We start from the raw sequence: 18,778 nt of genomic DNA on the forward strand, positions 1-18,778 counted from the left end.
GCTTCTCTTTCTCTGTCTCTAGGTCTGGAGATAACATGCATGTATGGGGTCTTCAGTGTTAAAATATTGACTGGCTTTAGAAAAGAAAAAAATCCTCATCCTGAGTCAGCAGTCCTACTCAAAAAAAAGAAATCTTTTTTCCAAAAGTATATTCAAAAGTTGTTGAGATCACAGTTGAATTCAGTTCTTTCTGTATACACACCCACACCCACACCTGCACAAATACAAACAGTCATAGGGGTGTTGCCACATGATGTTTGAAACAGTATGAGGGGAAAAAAACAGATTCTAAAGATGCACAGTTGTATAAAATAAAACTTGAATAATATGAAATCACTTGAAAGAAATATGGATACCATGTGGTTTCCCAAATATGGTTAGTTCCAAATCAAAGGAACAATATATTTTCTTAGATTAAGGGACAAAATATGCCATGGATATTCATGGAAGGAAGAAGAGATAGAAAAATAGCTGCGAATATCATAGAGTATTAGAGCTGGGCGGGGCCTTTATGATCGTTATTAGCTGACCCTGCCATTTTTATAGCTGACGTGACAGATCCAACCTGGTAGAGTGAGTGACTTGCCCAGTGTTACTTGGTGAGGTAGTGGTAGTACTGGGCACAGCATCCAGCAACCCAGATTGCACCCCAGAGCTTCTTGCCTGATGTCACTCAGATAGTTTATGATAAGAGAGCACATATATGAACGGAATCCCAGAGAATAAAGAATGTGTGTATATCAGAACAAACCCACAGAAGTGAGTCCTTCAGGCAGGATGAGAGGGAGCTACATGAAATAGGATCGATTTTGTGAACAAATTGTAAGAAAGATGTGAGAAAGGAGGCAAAGTGAAAAGGAAATGGGAAAAACTAGTGAAACAAAGAAAACAGTAAATTAGGGAAGTCAAAAAATGGAAGATAATAGAAATAAAAATACAATAAATTAATTCAAGAACATGTAGACAGATGTAGTATTTTTATGTCATTTTTGTCAAAAATGTATCTAACTAGAATTGTTTCAATAATAAAATGTCCATAATGAAATTGTATGAAAGTACATTTAGACTCCTTTAAAGAAAATTACACCTAAAGTAATGGCAAAGTTAAGTTCTTAATCTTCTAAAATGCTGAAGGAAGAACATCTAGAAATCGAAAGATGTACTTCTCTATATCAAGAACCATTCAATGTAAAATCAAAGAAACACAGGGAAAGCTAGGACTAGGTGTTTCTTCAAATGACTCTACTGGGTTTTATTTTTAAGACATGGTTGAAGAATGAAAATACAATGGGGTGGAGAATCCCAAATATTTTGAACAATCAAGTGGTACTGCCTTAATTCAAAGAGAGGTGGAGTTTTTACAGTATTCAGAATTGTTGGACTCAATTTCCTTACTTTTGCACTTCCTTAAGAGCCTGAACCTAAATGTTACAATCATAATATTTGTTTGCAACCTGACTAGCCATGTAAAAGCATTAACCTTCATGGTTCATTTGATGAGCCAAAGACTTCGTTGTACCTCCTGGGAGAGGAAACATCCATTTTTAATCAATGTTTAACAGAGATAAACGGGACATAATCATGAGGCAAAAGTCATAGAAAAGTGAATTTTAAGTGTGGCTAGGCAACCAAATACATACACTTAGCAAACTAATATACTAGTTAAGGACACAGGATTTAAAATCAAGCAGACATAGGTTTGGTCCCCAGTTCACTCCTTACTACTCATTACTTATGTAACAACTCCTTCTTTCGCTTCTCTCCTTACCCCTCCCTCTCTTCTCCCTTCTTCTGTTAAAAGATATCTATTGAGCATTTACTATGTACTGGGTTCATGCTGTAGATTAGCGGGCGAGTTATCTGACATTGCTGAGGGAGAACATGGAAAGTTTATAGGGAAGAAATTTGTGGTGTGTGACACAAGCAAAGGTGTAGATGCAGAAGTAAGCCAGACTGGGACAAATCTGAGCAGACTGGAAGCAAATAATGGGGGATGTGTTCGGAAAAACATGTTAAAGTCAGTTTGCGAAGGGCTCCGCGTGCCAGGATAAGCAATTTCAAATTAACTATGCAGATAATTGGCAAACAATTGGAAACTGAACAATTCGGAAGGACATCTAGTACAGAAAGCCAAAGGAGGAGATTACTTCAAGAATAGTTTACTATGTACTTCAGAGCAGACAACAAAGAAATGGATTTAACTGTTAAAAGGATATGATGACCACTAAAATAACTTTGTTTGGGTGGTGGGGATAGAAACTAGTGGTGGGGATGAAAGAGGGGACTGAGGGGGAAGACATGGAGCCTGTGGGGCAAGCGTTCCATGGGAAGCTTTAGCAGAATGGGAAGGAAATAGTCTGGTAGAGATTGAGAAAGCAGTGAGGCCAAGGGCAGCTATATTTTTCCCAAGATGAAGAGTTACTAGCTATGTGTGAAGTAAAAAGACCCGTGTAGAGAGACTGAAAATTCTAGGGTGCCAGAGTTTGAACTGACAGCTGAAGTGCAGAGGGAAGTCTTGCGGAGCTGGAGCAGCACTTCTTCCTCTGAGATTGAAGGGTATGACTTGACACTGAGATCTTTTTTGTAGCAGGGAGGGAATCAAGGCAACGTTTATCTGTGTACTCCAGGTGAGCTCTTATTAGAGAGTGGCAACATCAGGCTACAAAAAGACCAAGTGACTGAGACTGTAGAAAGACGAACATCAAAGAGTTTAGCCCATCAATAGATTCAGTAGGAGCATCAAACCATTCTGATTCACACTCCAGAAACCTTTCTACTTCCTTCTGTGCTGTGTAATGTGGGAAGGTTGCAGTGCAAACATTCAAAGAAATGTAAAGCGCCCTTGATCTTCACCTCAATGGCACAAGGTTATAGAGACTACAGGTCCAACGCAAAGACCATTATTTGTCGCCGAAGTCACCAAATAAAGAGAAAGTTAAAGGTTAAAATGAATGGATATTTATGTAGACATAAACACATCCTAGAAGTTAGTGATTTTAGAAGAGGGTCACTCAATTCTGTGTGAATATGCCTAGTCTACATTCAAAGCATCAACTCTGAAAACTTTATTGCTGAACTCCTCCCAAACTTGTATATACTTTTCTTCTATCCTCCACCTCCAGGGTTCAAGGGGGCAGGTAAGACAGCTTCTGAGGATTGCAGCTCTGGTTGCATCTTTATTTGAGCTCCGGTTTGGGAAAGAGGGAGCAGAGGGGTACCCTGTGTGCTGAGCCCTCCTCAGTGACCACCAGGGGCTTGCACTCCAGCAATAATAATTCCACGCAAGGAAAGCTGAAGTTTTTATATCTGGCCAGGCATCCTCAGTCTGGAGAATCCTGTGGGCTAAGGAGACCCTAGTGTGCACTTGAAGAGCAGAGTAAGTGCGTTTGGCGGGAGAGGGCACAGTGCTGACTGAGCATCTTTGCTTTGGAGTCTTCCCTTTCTCATCAGCCTATCTGTGCCAACAGCTGAAAACTGGGGCTGCGGGCAGGAGGCGGGCTGTCAATCAGGAACACTGACCCATTGGCCCTGTGGCTGCAAGAGGAGTTAGGGGAACCCTGGGCGCAAGCCTGGGATAGCCTGATCTCTGCTCCAGTCCACAAATCCTTAACGGATTTTCTTTCTCTCCCTTCACCCTTTTCTCTCCTTTGCTCTCTTTCTTTCTCTCTCCCTCTTTTTTTTTCCTTTTTCCCCTCTTTTCCCCCTCCCTCCCCGTCCCCTTCCCTTCCTCTCCCATCCCCCTCTCCCCTCCCCCTCCCCGTGTGTGAGCCTCTTCCTTTCCCCTCCTTCCCTTTTCCGCCTCTCTCCCTCTCTCTCTCCATCTCCTTCTCCCTCTCAGCTCGCCGGGCGACCCTGCTCCTGCCTCCCACATTAATGGCGGCATCTTCGGAGGATGATATAGACCGGCGGCCCATCAGAAGAGTCCGCTCCAAGAGCGACACGCCGTACCTCGCCGAAGCCAGGATCTCCTTCAACCTAGGGGCAGGTAAGGACGACCCTCTCGCCTTGCTCTCTCCCCCACCCGGCTTCCTCGTCTCACTTCCCTCCTCGCCGGCTGGCTCAGCCCCCTGCCCCTCCTTGGGTGTCCCCCTCCCGGCAGTGCCCTCCCTCCCGCCCCCCTTCCTACCCAGCCGGGCGCCGGGCTCGCTCTCTCGCTCTTTGTGTCGCCGGTATTCGGAGGGGTGTGTGTGTGTGTGTGTGTGTGTGTGTGTGTGTGTGTGTGTGTGTGTGTGTGTGTTGCGGAGGTGGGGGAGGGTAGTGCGTGGAGCCTTACATCCGCCCAGGAGTCACACGCGGGCTTTCCCCTTCCATGAGAAGAAAGTGTTGTCAGTGGTAACAATGATCTTAGGAATCACCAAGAGCCGGATCCGGATGCAAGTGCCCTGGCTGTGGGCGGAGGGTCTGGCAAGGCTCTGCTGGTGAGGTTTGCTGGCAGGGCTACTACAGGGTGGAACTTGGTGACATTCAGACTGGTGATTTTGCTGGGTTGATACCACCGCTGGGGTGTGGGCTGGGGAGAGAGTGGGGGGTTGACAGCTAGGAACAGGACCTTATGCTTTCACCAAGCAGTTGGAGAGCAACCCTAAGGATGATGATAGTAATAACACGGTCCATAGGATACATGTTAGGTGATTTGATTTTGTCACTGGTACTGGTGCCCAAATTGGCCCAGATGGAATTAAGTGAAAAGGACAACTGAGGCAAAGGAGGGAGGAAGGTGGGAGGGAGGATAGAGAGGGAGGGAAGAAGGGATGGAGGGAAGGAAGAAGGGGCAGTAGAAAGGACTGAGGGATTCAGAAAATCAAACTGCTTCAGTTGAGACCTCTCAGGGTACCTGATAAGAGGCACCCAATGTCTGCTGTCCCCTCTGCTGCAGCTACTCCAGATTCACAGGCCGACTTCACCCTCTGTTACTAGTAGATGGTCACTATCACTGGGAGGAAGTTTTCACCACTAACTTCATAGTGCTGCCTTTTCTGAATGCCTCCTAAGCTCCCCAGGTTGTGTCTCTTCCTTTCTAGAGGCCCTTAATATTCTACCAATTCCAGTGCAAAAAGAGTGAGGGCATTTTTCTGAAGACCCTCCCTCAAAATAGGTTTGAAACCAGTTAATACCTTTTTCTTTAGAAAACTAAATCCCTGGAAATGGAAAAGAATCAAAGTATGTGTGTGCATGTGTTGGAGCAAAGAGGACCTTCAAATGATATGTACTGTATACACTATTGAGAAGTTTGGACAAAAGAGAAAACTCTGAGTAGAGAAACAAGATGTGGTGGCCACGTACCCATATCTTCACAACTGGAAGAATGGCAATTTGAAAGTACCAAAGTGGCCAAGGTCCTTGGAGTGTTATTTTCCTGTCTTGGTGATTTGGGGTTTTGATCATATGCTCCTTGTCATTCCTAAAATGTTTTCCTCTGGATTTAGGGCTAGGGAAATGAGGTCTCTCTTGGGGGAAGCTTTGGCCATTTTTGTGGCATGCTGTAGTAGCCTATGGTCTCATTAGGGAACTCTTCATCCTTCACTTGTATGTTCCAGATTCAGGATATGGTTGTGAGGAGTCTTCAGAAGGACTGAGAAGAGTTCTTTTGTGACTGAGATTGTTTTCTCACTGAGTGATATTAGAAATTGTACCACTGACCCCTTTGCTACCACACTCTGGTATATTCCTTAATGTCTTTGGCTTAGCACAGGAGAAAAAGGGCTAGAGTGGCAGTTAATAAAGGTTGTTTACCTTGTTTTACTTTTACAACAAAACAAGAACATAAAACACTAAAAGGGAGCTTCAAGTTTCAGCCACTCCTGAGTTGGGTTGAGCCATTTTGCCACCAGATTAAATCCAGTGACTTGCAATCTTTTATTCTGGTTGAATTACTCTGGAGGCCAATTAAAAGATTGGACTTTTCAGACAAGACTAGTCTGCCTTTAATCTGGAAATAAACAAGCCCAACAAGCTCCCAGTCCCTTCCAAATGTCCGTTAGAATCCCCCTAAAAGCAAAATCAAGAAAGACACCAGCAAGAAAGAGAAATGCCATCCGGAGGATGTTGGAAAGAAGGGAGGGCGACTGCAGTGGGCTGTGTTCTGCGGTTAGGGGAGCTGTCCTCCCTCTGTGGTGCTGAAGCGAAGGACTGTGTGACAGCGACATGACTGTAAGCGGGGGAGGGGTGCCCAGTCCCTCCAAATGATGGAATCCCAGGGAAAACACAGAAGATCTAGCCACCGAAAACTTTTCTATCCCTGCCCACCTACATTTACCGCCTGTTTACTACGCCTCACGCCTACTACTCCATGCTCAAATCAGGCAGTTCTGCTCTAATTTTGTGCAGGCTGCTCACTCTTGGCGCTTTGTTTATTTTCCAGCTGGTTTCTGGTTGCTTTCCTGACGTAGTGAGATCTACTCGCAGATGTGTCTTTCCCCCGCGTTTAAAAGTAATTGTAACCCCTGGTTTAAAAAGCAAACAGCCTTGTTTATCTCCTTGAGCAGCAAGTTGTAATTAAGCTATTAGTGTCGTTATCAGCATTACTGAACAGAGGAGCCTGCTCACTTCGGATAAATTACATAATTTGGGCATAGAGAGAATTTTGTTTGTCTCTTAACAATAATTTATAAACAATTAAGCAAGGAAGCTTTAATCTGCCCTTTATTCCCACTCCTCTTCTACCCCTCAAATAGTCACTTACTGTTTATTCTTTCCAGAGAAATTCTTTATTGGTTTAAACTATTTATGTTTAATATTTGCTTTCTCACACCCACTTATTATATATAAGTCCATGTTTAATATTTTAGAGGTTTAGTAATGCTTCATGGAATAAATATACATATATTCATTTTATTTGCACATCACAAAATCATTTTGGGTACCAACTCCCTTAAACTAATCTATATAGTTGCCAAATAAAGTGGACTGGGCATTTTGAATACTAATTAAATACTTAAGCATCCTTTCAACTACATTTTGTCCCTGAGGGCACTTAATAATATCATTTCAGAAATAACTCCACAGCTTGAGTGAAGGATATCCTCCTTCACCTACAGTCCCAAGTCAGTCAAAGAATAGCACCAAAATGTGGGTCTTAAATCACTTTATGAAGATGCAAATTTCAAGTTTCAACCTAAACTAACAGAGTATAGAACAGAAATGTTCTGAACCATGACTTCCATTTTTTCTAAAAGAACCCCTTTTATAGGTTTTTAACTTCTCTTCAGCACTTAGCATATTATGCTAATATTGATAATGATTGTTTACTGAAGATAGTATAAATGCTAGAGAAAATTAAGTCAAGGTATTTGCTGAAACTTACCCAGACACATCAGATCTCATTTAAAACATTGAAAGAGGTTTTTTTTCCTGAGAAATTAAAATGTGTTATAAGGACATCGTGTAACAGAAGAATATGTTCACACTATTAGTAGCAAGTGTTTCTAATTGTGTTCTCACTTAGTAATGAACATCACTGACATTCAGCTTGTGAGAACTTACTCTGCCTCATGAGGTCATTCATTCACTGCATTGAAGTAAATGCAATGAAGAGTTGCTGCTCATCTGGTGGATGTTTTCCTATAAGCTAGTGTGTTTTATTTATCTTTATATTAAGAGCACAGAGAAGAGTATTTGATACATAGAAGTTGCTGAAACTGAAAAGTTCTCTGCAATTACACACTGAGGTGAATGGAGGTACTATGGTAAATAGGAGATTTAAGCACATCAAAAATTTCTTAGAGCATGTCAAAAGAAGGAAGGCTAGTTACCCTGATGATTTAGGATTGTTAAAAACCCAAAACCAATATTGAGCCACGAATGAAAACAGTAAGTACTTCTCTAATCATAAGGAAGTTTAACCTTTGTTGACATTTCAGAATTGCTTTTGCATGGAGTAGATTTTAAGTTAATAGCATGGTCAGCCTCAGAATACCTATCCTCCTTGGGAGGTCAAGATCTGTTTTAGTTTCAATGTCACCCAAGAATAGCTGTTTCTGACTTCTACTGGTCTTCTCCATTCTTTTAGGCACAGAGGATAATGGCAGTCAAAATTGGCTTGTTCTGGCTACCTGTAAGAATGGCTGGGTCAGCCAGATTAAGTTATAAACTGGGTCTCAGGAGATCACTTTCCTGCCTTTCTTGAGGAGGAAAACTTTATCTCTTAGCTAAATTATGAAAACCTATGATACTGAGAAGTGACAGCCCAGAATGTGCCATTATCACTTAGCAATGAGAACTGTCCCTAGGCAAAATTGTGAATATTTTCATACTCACTCAAGATTGTTTCACCAATCTGAAGGTCTTGATAAGCATCTTCCTTCACTCTTTCACTGACAAATGCCAATGTCTCCCTCATAATATTTTTTTTTTTACTGATTTCAAATTGAAGGCAGATCATATGGGTCTGGCTTTTATTTGATGGGCCCAAAATCTCCTTGAAAGTATTGCTTCTAAAAGAAAGAAGAAAGAAGAAAGAAAGAAGAAAGAAAGAAAGAAAGAAAGAAAGAAAGAAAGAAAGAAAGAAAGAAAGAAAGAAAGAAAGAAGAAAAGAAAAGAAAAGAAAAAAGAAAGAAGAGAAAATACTGCTTTTCACATTCATTAGCCACAATCCAACTGGATGGCCATGTAGTTGACTAGAAGCCTCTATTATGGGACTCTCTGAGGGTCTGTTGTTAAAGCTAACCAACCTAGTAATCTCATTATGTAATACATTTAGATGCATTATACTCCAGGCAATATAAATAATATAAACAAGGTTAAGAAAAGTAAATAATTAACAATATGAGAAAATGGGAAGCCCTTTGTTATTAATATTTAATGTGGCTGCTTACCATGTCATCGTTTCAACAACAATCCATACGTTTATGAGACAACTCAAGTACAAAATCTGTGTCACATGGTAAATTTTCTTGGGATCTTTGGTCTAGGCATTATTAAATTTTTTTAACATCTAAGTATTATATTTACTATTATCACCAAATGATAAGTTACTTGTTTAAATTTGTCTATAAGGGTATATATATTTTGATCTTATGGTAGACCATGGAGGTGTGTTTTATATGAAAAATATGAATCAAGAGTCAGAAAAACTTGATTTTAATGCATCTCTGCTTCTAAGAGCATGGGCAAGTCATTTAATTTTACTAGGCTTGATTCATTCAGCCCTAAGATGAGGGATTTAGATTTTAAGACCTCTAAAGTCTCATCCAACCTAAAAATTTCCTATGAATAACTGGTATTTCTAACTCTAGCTGTACTACTGGATATACACTATACCACTGATTTTTATATGCCGTCTTATTTATGGTATAGAACATATAGTAGAATAGCATAATTATAGCAATAATTAAAATATTTGATTACAACTAAGTTGTGAAAATATGTTTAATTGAAAGAATTGATAAATATTAACAATCAATATTAATTCTTATTAATAATGTGCTAGAAGGCACATTTACAAGCATCATTTAATTAAAATGTTTTAAGTTTGAATATTCAGGGATTAGAGTCTTTAACACGGTTGATGCTATGTAAATATTTGTTTTATGATTGAATAAGGTATTGGAGAAATCATGGCAATAAATGGAAAGTGAGAAAACTAAATATTAACCCAGTCTCCCAATTGGCATTTTAAGTTTTTTAGCCTCTCCTCTTTTATAATTAAAATAAATAGGGTGTATAAGATCTATATTTTCCCCTTATCCTTTTAAATTACCAGGGAAGGTAAATATACCCCTTTGGAATTCAGATAGAATAACCCTAACTTCTAGACACTAACTGTAAAACTTGGTCATGGATTACAAAGAATTTTTTTTCTTTTTCTTCCCAGGCATATATGGTAATAGGAGCAAATAAATTTTTTGGTTAGAATAGGTGCAAAACAATATATTCCATGCATATATTTTAATACCAAGCAAAAATATTTTAATATTACACATGGAGTTAGTTACTCCTTGATGAATTCAACTTCAATTCGTGATTATTTATTGTACAAGCAGGTATTAAGACACAAGTGGAAACAGAAGATAGTTTGTAGAGCTATTTTTCTCCTTGACTTGATAAGATGAAAAAGGGGACATGTACTATACCCAGTGTATTATGTCATGTAAACAAAAGAGGCCCTGAAAGAATTATTAATAAAGATAATATGTTCCTCATTGTATGTTACAAGAATTCTAGCATTTTTTCCCCTTTGTTTCATATCTGTCCCCACCTACTTCAGTAGGTGATGAAGTGGATGTGATTTCAGGAGGAAAAAAAGTGGGCCATGTTGACATCTTAATTGCTTTAATTTATAAGTCTTTTATATAATGTAAGATAGTTAAATAAAAGACAAAATCAATTTTATGGCCTTATTGAATGATAATGGATTAGCATGACTTTCTACACAGGTTATCGAAGGACAACAGGACAAATAACACTACTAGTTATTTAACATTTATGAAGGCAAGTGTTGTGTAAAAGTCTGTAGCTTTCCTATTGATCTTTTCTACCACATCTGTATACCCTAAACTAACAATTCAGAAGCAGAATCTTTGAATAGTAAACACTTGGGCTGTAATTATAGTCATGAAGATTCAAAGTATGTCTTGGTTTTGAAACTATACTGAACTTTATTAACATGATGGTTTGCCACTTATAGACATAGAAAGCCCATTATTTCTGGATCTCTACAAAATTATGATAGCAAGTTGGTTTAATAATCATGGTGCAAACAAGAGTATAGAAAGAGCTTCATTATGCTTGAATTTATCCCTATTCCATTTGGGACCCGTGCTTTGTGGGGGCAGTGAAGAAGTTTAAGAAGAAATAATAATATAATAATATTTATTCATTCAACAAATATTGAGAAGTTAAATATGTATTAGACCATGTTTTTAGACACTTGGGAAACATTAGTGATCAAAACAACATCTAACCCTCATAAATTTTAACTTCTAAAAGTGGGTTATGGACAATAAACAATATAATATTTACATACATTGTATAGTATTTTATAGGTTAAGTGTTAGGGCAAAAAACAAATAAAGCAAGCTAAGAGTATAAGGCACCTGGAGGCAAAGAAAGGGGTGGATTGCAGGATAGGCGACATTGAGAAGGGGGAATGAGAATGAAGTTCTCCAAAGTAGGTGAGAGAATGAGCAATGCCAGTATGGGTAGAGGACAGGGCAAGAGAGAGCTTAGGGAATGCAAATGGAAAGGCTCTGTATCTGCAGTGGTCCTGGTATGTTCAAGACCTGCCAAGGAGCCCAGGGTGGCTGGAGAGGGAATTCATGAGGGAACCGGGACCAGATTACACAGGATCTGGTGGGTCACTGCCAGGCTTTGACTCTCCTCTTAGAGAAATATGGGACGGTGCAGGGATTTAAGCATAAGAGTAACACGATCTGAGATTTTAAAAAGGATCGCTGGGGCTGCTGTTGTATGAGCAGACGATCGTGAGACAATGAGGAAGCAGGTAAGCTGATTTGGATGCTATTACAGCAACCCAGAGAAATAGTGGTGGCTCACAACAGCAGCAACAGTGAGAAGTGGTCAGATTTTGTACGTATTTCAAGGGATAGCCGACAAGCTTTCATGGTGGATTCAGAGAAGGAAAGACCAAGAAGTCCCTTAAAGGTTTGGCCTGAGCAACTGCAGGATAAAAGGGCCATTTTGGAGCATGGGGGAAGGGTCAGAAGTTCAAATGTAGACAGGTCAAATGTGAGACACCTACTAGACATCCCAGTGGAGGTATCAAATGGGCAGTTAGACAAACCTAAGGCTAAAAATAAAGTCTGGCTCAGAAATAAATATATAAGTTGTCTGCATATACAGAGTGTTCACTAACATCTACTGTGCCAAGGGCTTTATTAGCATTTGCTCATTTATATCTAATAATGACCCTAGGAGATTAGCATGATTATTACAATCCTTATTTTATCCACCTAGAAACTGAGTGACAAAGAGGTTAAATAACTTAGCAATGGTGATATAAATAATTAGGGGAATAAGGTGAAGAATTGGAATTTGGATCATCTTTTATATGATTCCAAACCCATATTCTTAATGGCCATGATTTCTTATAAGAGAGCAAGCTTATGTCAGCTTTGCCATAAGGTCACATTTTAAGTTGAACATGGCTAAGGGAAACAAAAAGAGATAGAACTAAAAATGCATCCTAGCTCAGTATTTTAAAAAACGTTTGGCTAGGACTCACTAAGAAATGCACTTTAGGGGTGCCTAGGTGGCACAGTAGGTTAAGCAGCCAACTCTTGGTTTCAGCTCAGGTTGTGATCTTGGGGTCATGATGTCAAGCCCCACGTCAGGCTCTGTGCTGAGTGTGGAGCCTGCTTGAGATTCTCTCTCACCTTCTCCCTGTGCCCCTTCCCGCTTGAGCTCTCTCTCTAAAAAAAAAAAAGAAAGGAAAAAAAAGAAATGCACTTTATACACCTCACTTACACACATGCATATTTATAACTAGAATAAAATATTTCTCAAAATACCTTAAGAGGTGCAAATATACTCTGATGTTTTCTATATTACCCTAGCCCATCCCTTCCCATTCTAACATAGGCTAGTTATGAAAATGTTAGTTAGAACCCATCTAAATGATTTTATAACCTACAGTCTAAAAAAACACTACTTCATTGGTAGTTTATCAGGTGCTATTTCTGAACTCAGAAACAGTATTTGCAAGGAAATCCCCCAAAGAATGTGGTAAATTCATTTTCTTAACTGGACATGAATCAAGGTGAGAGAGAAAAACCCCAGAGTCAGGGCCAACTTAGCTTTTGGGTAGAGTAGGCACAGGGCCCAGGCTCGCAATACTTTTCAAGGCCCACAAAAATGTTTTAATTTCTTATAAAATCAAGAGAAAAATGAATATAACCCAGCCTCGTTTATATTTGTCTTTATACCAACATAGTACGTAATAAAATGTAGTTTTTACTTTTTGTGTGTGTGTGTGGTGGTGAAAGGGGCTTTTAAAGGCAAAAATGCCTAGGAGCCACGGAAATCACAACACAGCCCTGCAGAGTGCAAAGAGGAGAAGTGAGACAGACTCCTTTCCTTTTCAAGGTAGTCTAGTGGTTATGTGCAGATATACTCTTGAAACTGGACTTCCTTGTTTCAAATCCCCACTTCGTCACTTAACTATCCATCTGACTTTGGGCAAGATATTTAACCTCTCTTGTCTTCATTTTCTCACCTATAAAATGGAATTAAAAATGGGGACCATCTTGGAGGGTTTTCTGGGTTTGGTTTTGTTTTTTGAAGAGCAGATAATTTTACTAAATGTGAAAAGCTTAGAATAATGCCTGGCATATAGTGAATATCCATTACACAAAGTGGAGAGCGAGCTTCATTAGGTTTCTGTGTTTTGTATCATCCTTGTTCAATTCTTCCAAGATACTACAAAACAGAAAAGAATGGAAAGAATGAAAAGAAAAAGAAAGAGGAAGATGTCCTTCTAGTTACCACATCTTATAAGACCAAATGAGCTACAAATTCAGGAACTTCCATATAAGGAACAAATTTTCTGAGCTAAATTTTACGTCTATTCAGTGCTTCTTGTCTGGAGTACTGAGTGAATATGACAGGTCCAAAATGAGAAAGGAAGTCACCCTCAGACTCTTAAAGTTAAGGAAATTCACATTTCATAGTCTATACTCTGACTGAAGTTGAATGGATCAACTTTGAAATATCTTTTGCAAATGGCCACTTGGAAATGGCTATGCCGGTACAATAACTACTAGGCTTTCCAGTGATCCACTGAACATAGAGGAGGTGTTTTGTGGGAAGGGGAAAAAAAAAGAGCAGAGAAAGGGATATTGGGAGAAGAAAGGAGGAAGGCAAAGAGGGAGGGAGAAAAGAGAGAGAACACAACTTTTCAGTTTGAGAACTCATCCGTGTAGGCCAGGTGAACATCAAAAAATCTCAGAATCTTAGCTTTTGAGAACCTGGAAGAGCATCTTCTCTTTCCTGAATCATGGGCACAAGTGTTCTGTGACAGGTTTGGAGACTTGCTGATCCCAAAATCTGAGTCTGCTGGTGAAGGGTTGAATCATCTCTGAATCTTTGAAACCCGTAACATGGGGATAACACTCTTTGCCTAATTTTTGTTGTTACTTTAGGGACCAAACGTGAAAATGCTTTACCAAGAGCCAAGTACTATGCAAAGGCAAGAAACAGATGTGGTCTGGGTGAATGGGACAGCTTTAGATGTCTAGCTCTGGCACAAATAAGACATGGGAATGAAAGTGTGAAAACCAGACTAATTCTACCGAAAATGTTGCCTTTGCCGTAGCCAAAAATTCAACACAGCCAAATAGCTCAGAAAGACTGACTATAGCATCTACTGATTTATAAATGTAGGTGACCTTTGTGCCTCCACTGTCAACTCTCATCATGGAATGACGTGTGGCTGCCATAGAATATTATTGGCTGCCATAGAATATTATTATCAATCCATAAGACACAAAGTGCTTAAATTTTTAGAAGTGTTTGTCGTTTTGAAACTAAAAGTAACTGTACTGCACTCTAGAACCACCGACCATGTGGGGCATCAGTCCAACTTGGCCATAGGCAGGCACTCAGCCAAATAACCAAGTGCACTTTTCTTTCCCAACCTCCCCTCCCATTTTCTTCATACTCTGCTCCTTCCCCCTACTGAATGTCCTGATTATGTGTTTTGACCTTAAACAACACACCCAAAGTTTTCAAGGCCAGATCTTCATTTCTGAGAGGAAGAGGCTCAAAGTCTAGGGCTGTTCATTACCTCCCACTCAAACCATAGAATTATACGGTTTGCACAGCTGTGAAGCCAGCTGCCCTGCATTCCCTCCAGATCTCCCCCTATGCTGCCTTCCAGTCCCATCTTTGCTGTATCTGGTCATGAGGCTGGCTATAATCAGCAAGGAAGCAACTATTTCAGTAAGAAAAATGACTTCCTCCAGCAGTTTTGGCAAGGGACTCAGAGCCACCTCACATGTAAGGCAACTTCTTAGTTCTAGAAACAATTTCTCCATGTTCAACGTGTTCCACTGAAATAGAACAGGCAGAAACAAAATTAGGAGTGGATAGGTTCTTATTTTTATTTGTACTTTTTGTCTTTGTTTCACCATTGAGAGGGATTTGATTCATATAAAAGCAAAAAGTTTCAGCGGATGTCTGGGTCTGGAGGTATGATGGGCAATGCAGACCACACCAAATTGTGGTTAATCACAGATTCCCCATTATATGTAATTTATGATACCACATAATTTTCACAAGTGTATTTTACTGCATTTTGACATACAAAGATATTTGCTGAATAGGCTTTAAGCAAATTAGAGCCTTGATACATTACTATAATTTTGCAAAACTTCAAAGTGACAAAGTCTTTTTTCAAGTTGTAAAAGACCTGAGAGTTTTCCTTTATCTTCTCATGTAAGGAGTTCATTTTAAATGTGCAGACGTAAATTGTTAGTGCGGTTTCTGATGTTTTAACCAAAGGTGTTTCTTACACTCTGTGTACCACTGACTCCTTGCCACAAAAATCCTCCCCACTTTCTGAAGCAACCAGACAGCATAGTCAGTGCACCCTTGGTTTGCTGTTTAGATGATTTGAAAATTCTGCTTTGTCTTTCAAAGTCTATTCATGTGTTTGCACCTAGAGTACGGGTAGTATTCTTTCTGGTATCTTAAGAACATTGGTATTTCTAGAAATAAAAAAATTTGCCTGTATTTTTCATGTCCACCAAGATCTGAGTCAAACCATGTCATCTTGTCTGATGGAATAGCAACCACATATGTGGATGTGTGTGTTAAGTCGAAGACCAGCTAGAACCATCCATAAAAATAATACCAGGTCAACCCAAAGTAAGCTCAAATTAGCCTTAAACTCACTTCATTGGCCTCTCTGTTACAGCTCATATAATATGATTTGTATGAACAATTTCTGCTGTAAAGTTACCTCATAAAGAAATATATCATCTACAGTCCTTTCATAAACCCAATTATAGGAACAATTCAGGAGAGTTACAGCTACCAGGATCTGCGTTCTATCTCCTCCCTGGTTCCACTTATTAAGAACATTGAAGTGGAAATACTGAGGTGGAAAGGAAACAATGACTGAATTTAGCCAACACAGAAAAGACTGGTATAATCACTCAATCAGGCATTACTTCAGTTCTTTTATTGCCATGTTGTCAGCTTCATTTATTGTAGATGATTTGTCCAGAGAAAAGCTACCAGCAGGTCCTTTGTACACAAATATGAATATATTTTCTTTTTTAAAAAATATTTTCAATGTCTCATTGACTTTTTTTTTTAAGATTATTTGTTTGAGAAAGAAAGAGAGCCCATGTGCAAGTGAGGGGAGGGGCAGAGGGATAGAATCTTTAAGCAGACTCCACGCTGAGCACAAAGCCCATATGGAGACATGGGGTTGGATCCCGAGACCCCTGAGATCATGACATGTGCCAAAACCAAGAGTCTGTCGCTCAACTGACTGAGCCACCCAGGTGCCCCTCTCACTGACTTATTTACACAAAATTGGGTATGTTTCATTCAAAAGTGTTAACACTATTTAATTTAAATCTCATCACCATAGTACTTGGATAACTAAGATCTTTGGTGGCAAGTGGCAGAGAGAAATAGAAGAGTAGTAATTAATAAGACATCATTAATAATTGATAAAATATATTATTGAGGCAAAAAAAGTCCAATTGTGAAAGATGTGGTTCCTTTTAATCTTATAACATGGCTCAGACCAGGAGGTATTCATATTAAATTTGTTGTTCTACACAGAACTGAAATGGTGATACTGGTTTTGGAAGAAAATCACATAGGTTAGGTGAGTGCTGTGAATTGTGTAAGACCGTTGAATCACAGATCTGTACTTCTGAAACAAATAATGCAACATATTTTAAGAAAAAAGAAAAAGAAGAAGATAGCAGGAGAGGAAGAATGAAGGGGAGTAAGTCAGAGGGGGAGACGAACCAGGAGAGATGATGGACTCTGAAAAACAAACTGAGGTTTCTGGAGGGGAGGAGGGTGGGGGGATGGGTTAGCCTGGTGATGGGTATTGAGGAGGGCACATTCTGCATGGAGCACTGGGTGTTATGAACAAACAATGAATCATGGAACAGTACACCAAAACAAATTATGTAATATATGGTGATTAACATAACAATAAAAAAATAAAAAAAAAAGGCATAGTAAGGGACCAAGTAAAGAAGTGGATGTTAATCTAAATTAAAGCTTCTCTACAGCCAAGATTCATCATTCAGATCTGGAAGAAAATGAGAAGCATCTTATGGTTATTTGTACATTGATTCAAATATTTGATGCATTCACTGCAACTGGGCACATAGACTCAGCAACACTGGTGTATATTAAAGTGGATGTAATTTTCTTTCCAGTTGCTGGTTCTCAGAGGACTTTATTCTCTGTCAATCTCTACAAACCTCAAATATGGTCCAATAACCACAATGAATCTTGAGTGCGTTTTAGTGTCTTTTCTAAATTATAACTGGTTTCATTTCTCTTGTGATTGCTCTTTGGTGACCCTAAAGAAAAAGAATTGTGTTATTTGTGTGGGTTCATAAAAATATAATTTTTTCCATAAGTCCGCAGTTTCCATAAATCTGTTGCTGAGGTTCACTGATTTTTCCTCCCCTGAGGGGGAGAACAGTTTCAAGTCTTAGGTCCACCTAATTTCTCCCATTACATTCCCAGCTCTGCCTAGTGAAAGGGCCAAATGCCTTACTGTGGTGGAGGTCTAGAGGCTGTACCGTTGGAAGCAGATCAAGGAGGCAGGGTGCCAAGTAAAAGGTAGAGCTCTAGTCTTCCTAGGGATAAATTGTCAAGAGGGCCCACTGACTTGAAATATAAGGTCATACATAGAAGGAGAAAAATGTTTGGAGATTATTGATTCACATGGGAGCTTTGGTTAGGTAAAGTTGTTGTGTGACTCTTTGACTGTTCTTGAAGTATTGCATATAAAGGGAGAAGCACAGATATGTCAGACAGACCTGAGTATGAATTCTGACTCTGTTGGGTGAGTTTATTATCTTTATGAATGTCTGATTCCTTACTTATAAAATGGGCATATTCATTTCCCAGGGTCGTGAGAATGACTTTAAGGGGGAATATAAAGTACCTGGCATAGTAGGTGCTCAATAAACACCTTTCAAACCATTCAACCAAGAAGTATGTTCAATTTAGTTTAGTAACATAAAAATCTCAATATTGTATCACAGTGACAATTATTAGATTAGCCAAAGTCCCCTTATAAAATAGGTTAGGAAAATGGAAAGGAAAGTACAGAGACTTTCCCTCTACTCCCTGCTCCCACACATGGAGAACCTCTCTCATGATCACATCCCCCACAAGAGTGGGACTTTTGTCACAATTGATGAACCTACGCTGACATGTCACTATCACCGAAAGTCCATAGTTGACCTTAGGTTTCACTCTTGGTGTTGTACTTTCTGTGGGCTAGTCAGATGTATACTGGCATGGATCCGTCATTAAAGTATCATGCAGAGTATTTTCACTGCCCTAAAAATCCTCTGTGATCTGCTTATTCATCTCTCTTCCTATCTCCCATCCCTGGCAACCGCTGACCTTTTTACTGTCCTTATTGTTTTGCCTTTCCCAGAATGTCATAAAATTGAAAATGTACTGTTTGTAAACTTTCATATTGGTTTCTTTCATATGCGTTTAAGGTGGTATGCATGTAAGGTTTTTCCATGTCTTTTCATGGCCTGATGGTTCATTTCTTTTCTTTCACTGAATAGCATTTCATTGTCTGGATGGATCACAGTTTATT

General features: G+C 39.4%; 1 protein-coding gene across 1 annotated transcript in view; it reads left to right on the top strand.

Annotated features, from left to right (window-relative positions):
* The window catches only part of PHACTR1 (phosphatase and actin regulator 1), a 547,774-nt gene that overhangs the window by 38,025 nt on the left and 490,971 nt on the right, over positions 1 to 18,778 (top strand). Inside the window, exon 2 of the mRNA XM_028107359.2 lies at positions 3,839 to 3,985. Coding sequence (XP_027963160.1) covers positions 3,839 to 3,985 — 147 coding nt within the window. The remainder of the gene's footprint in view (positions 1 to 3,838; positions 3,986 to 18,778) is intronic.

The sequence above is a fragment of the Eumetopias jubatus genome, unplaced genomic scaffold (genome assembly GCF_037043125.1).
Source record: "Eumetopias jubatus isolate StellerSeaLion01/CBP00866 unplaced genomic scaffold, mEumJub1_p1.0 scaffold_6, whole genome shotgun sequence".
Lineage (NCBI taxonomy): Eukaryota > Metazoa > Chordata > Mammalia > Carnivora > Otariidae > Eumetopias > Eumetopias jubatus.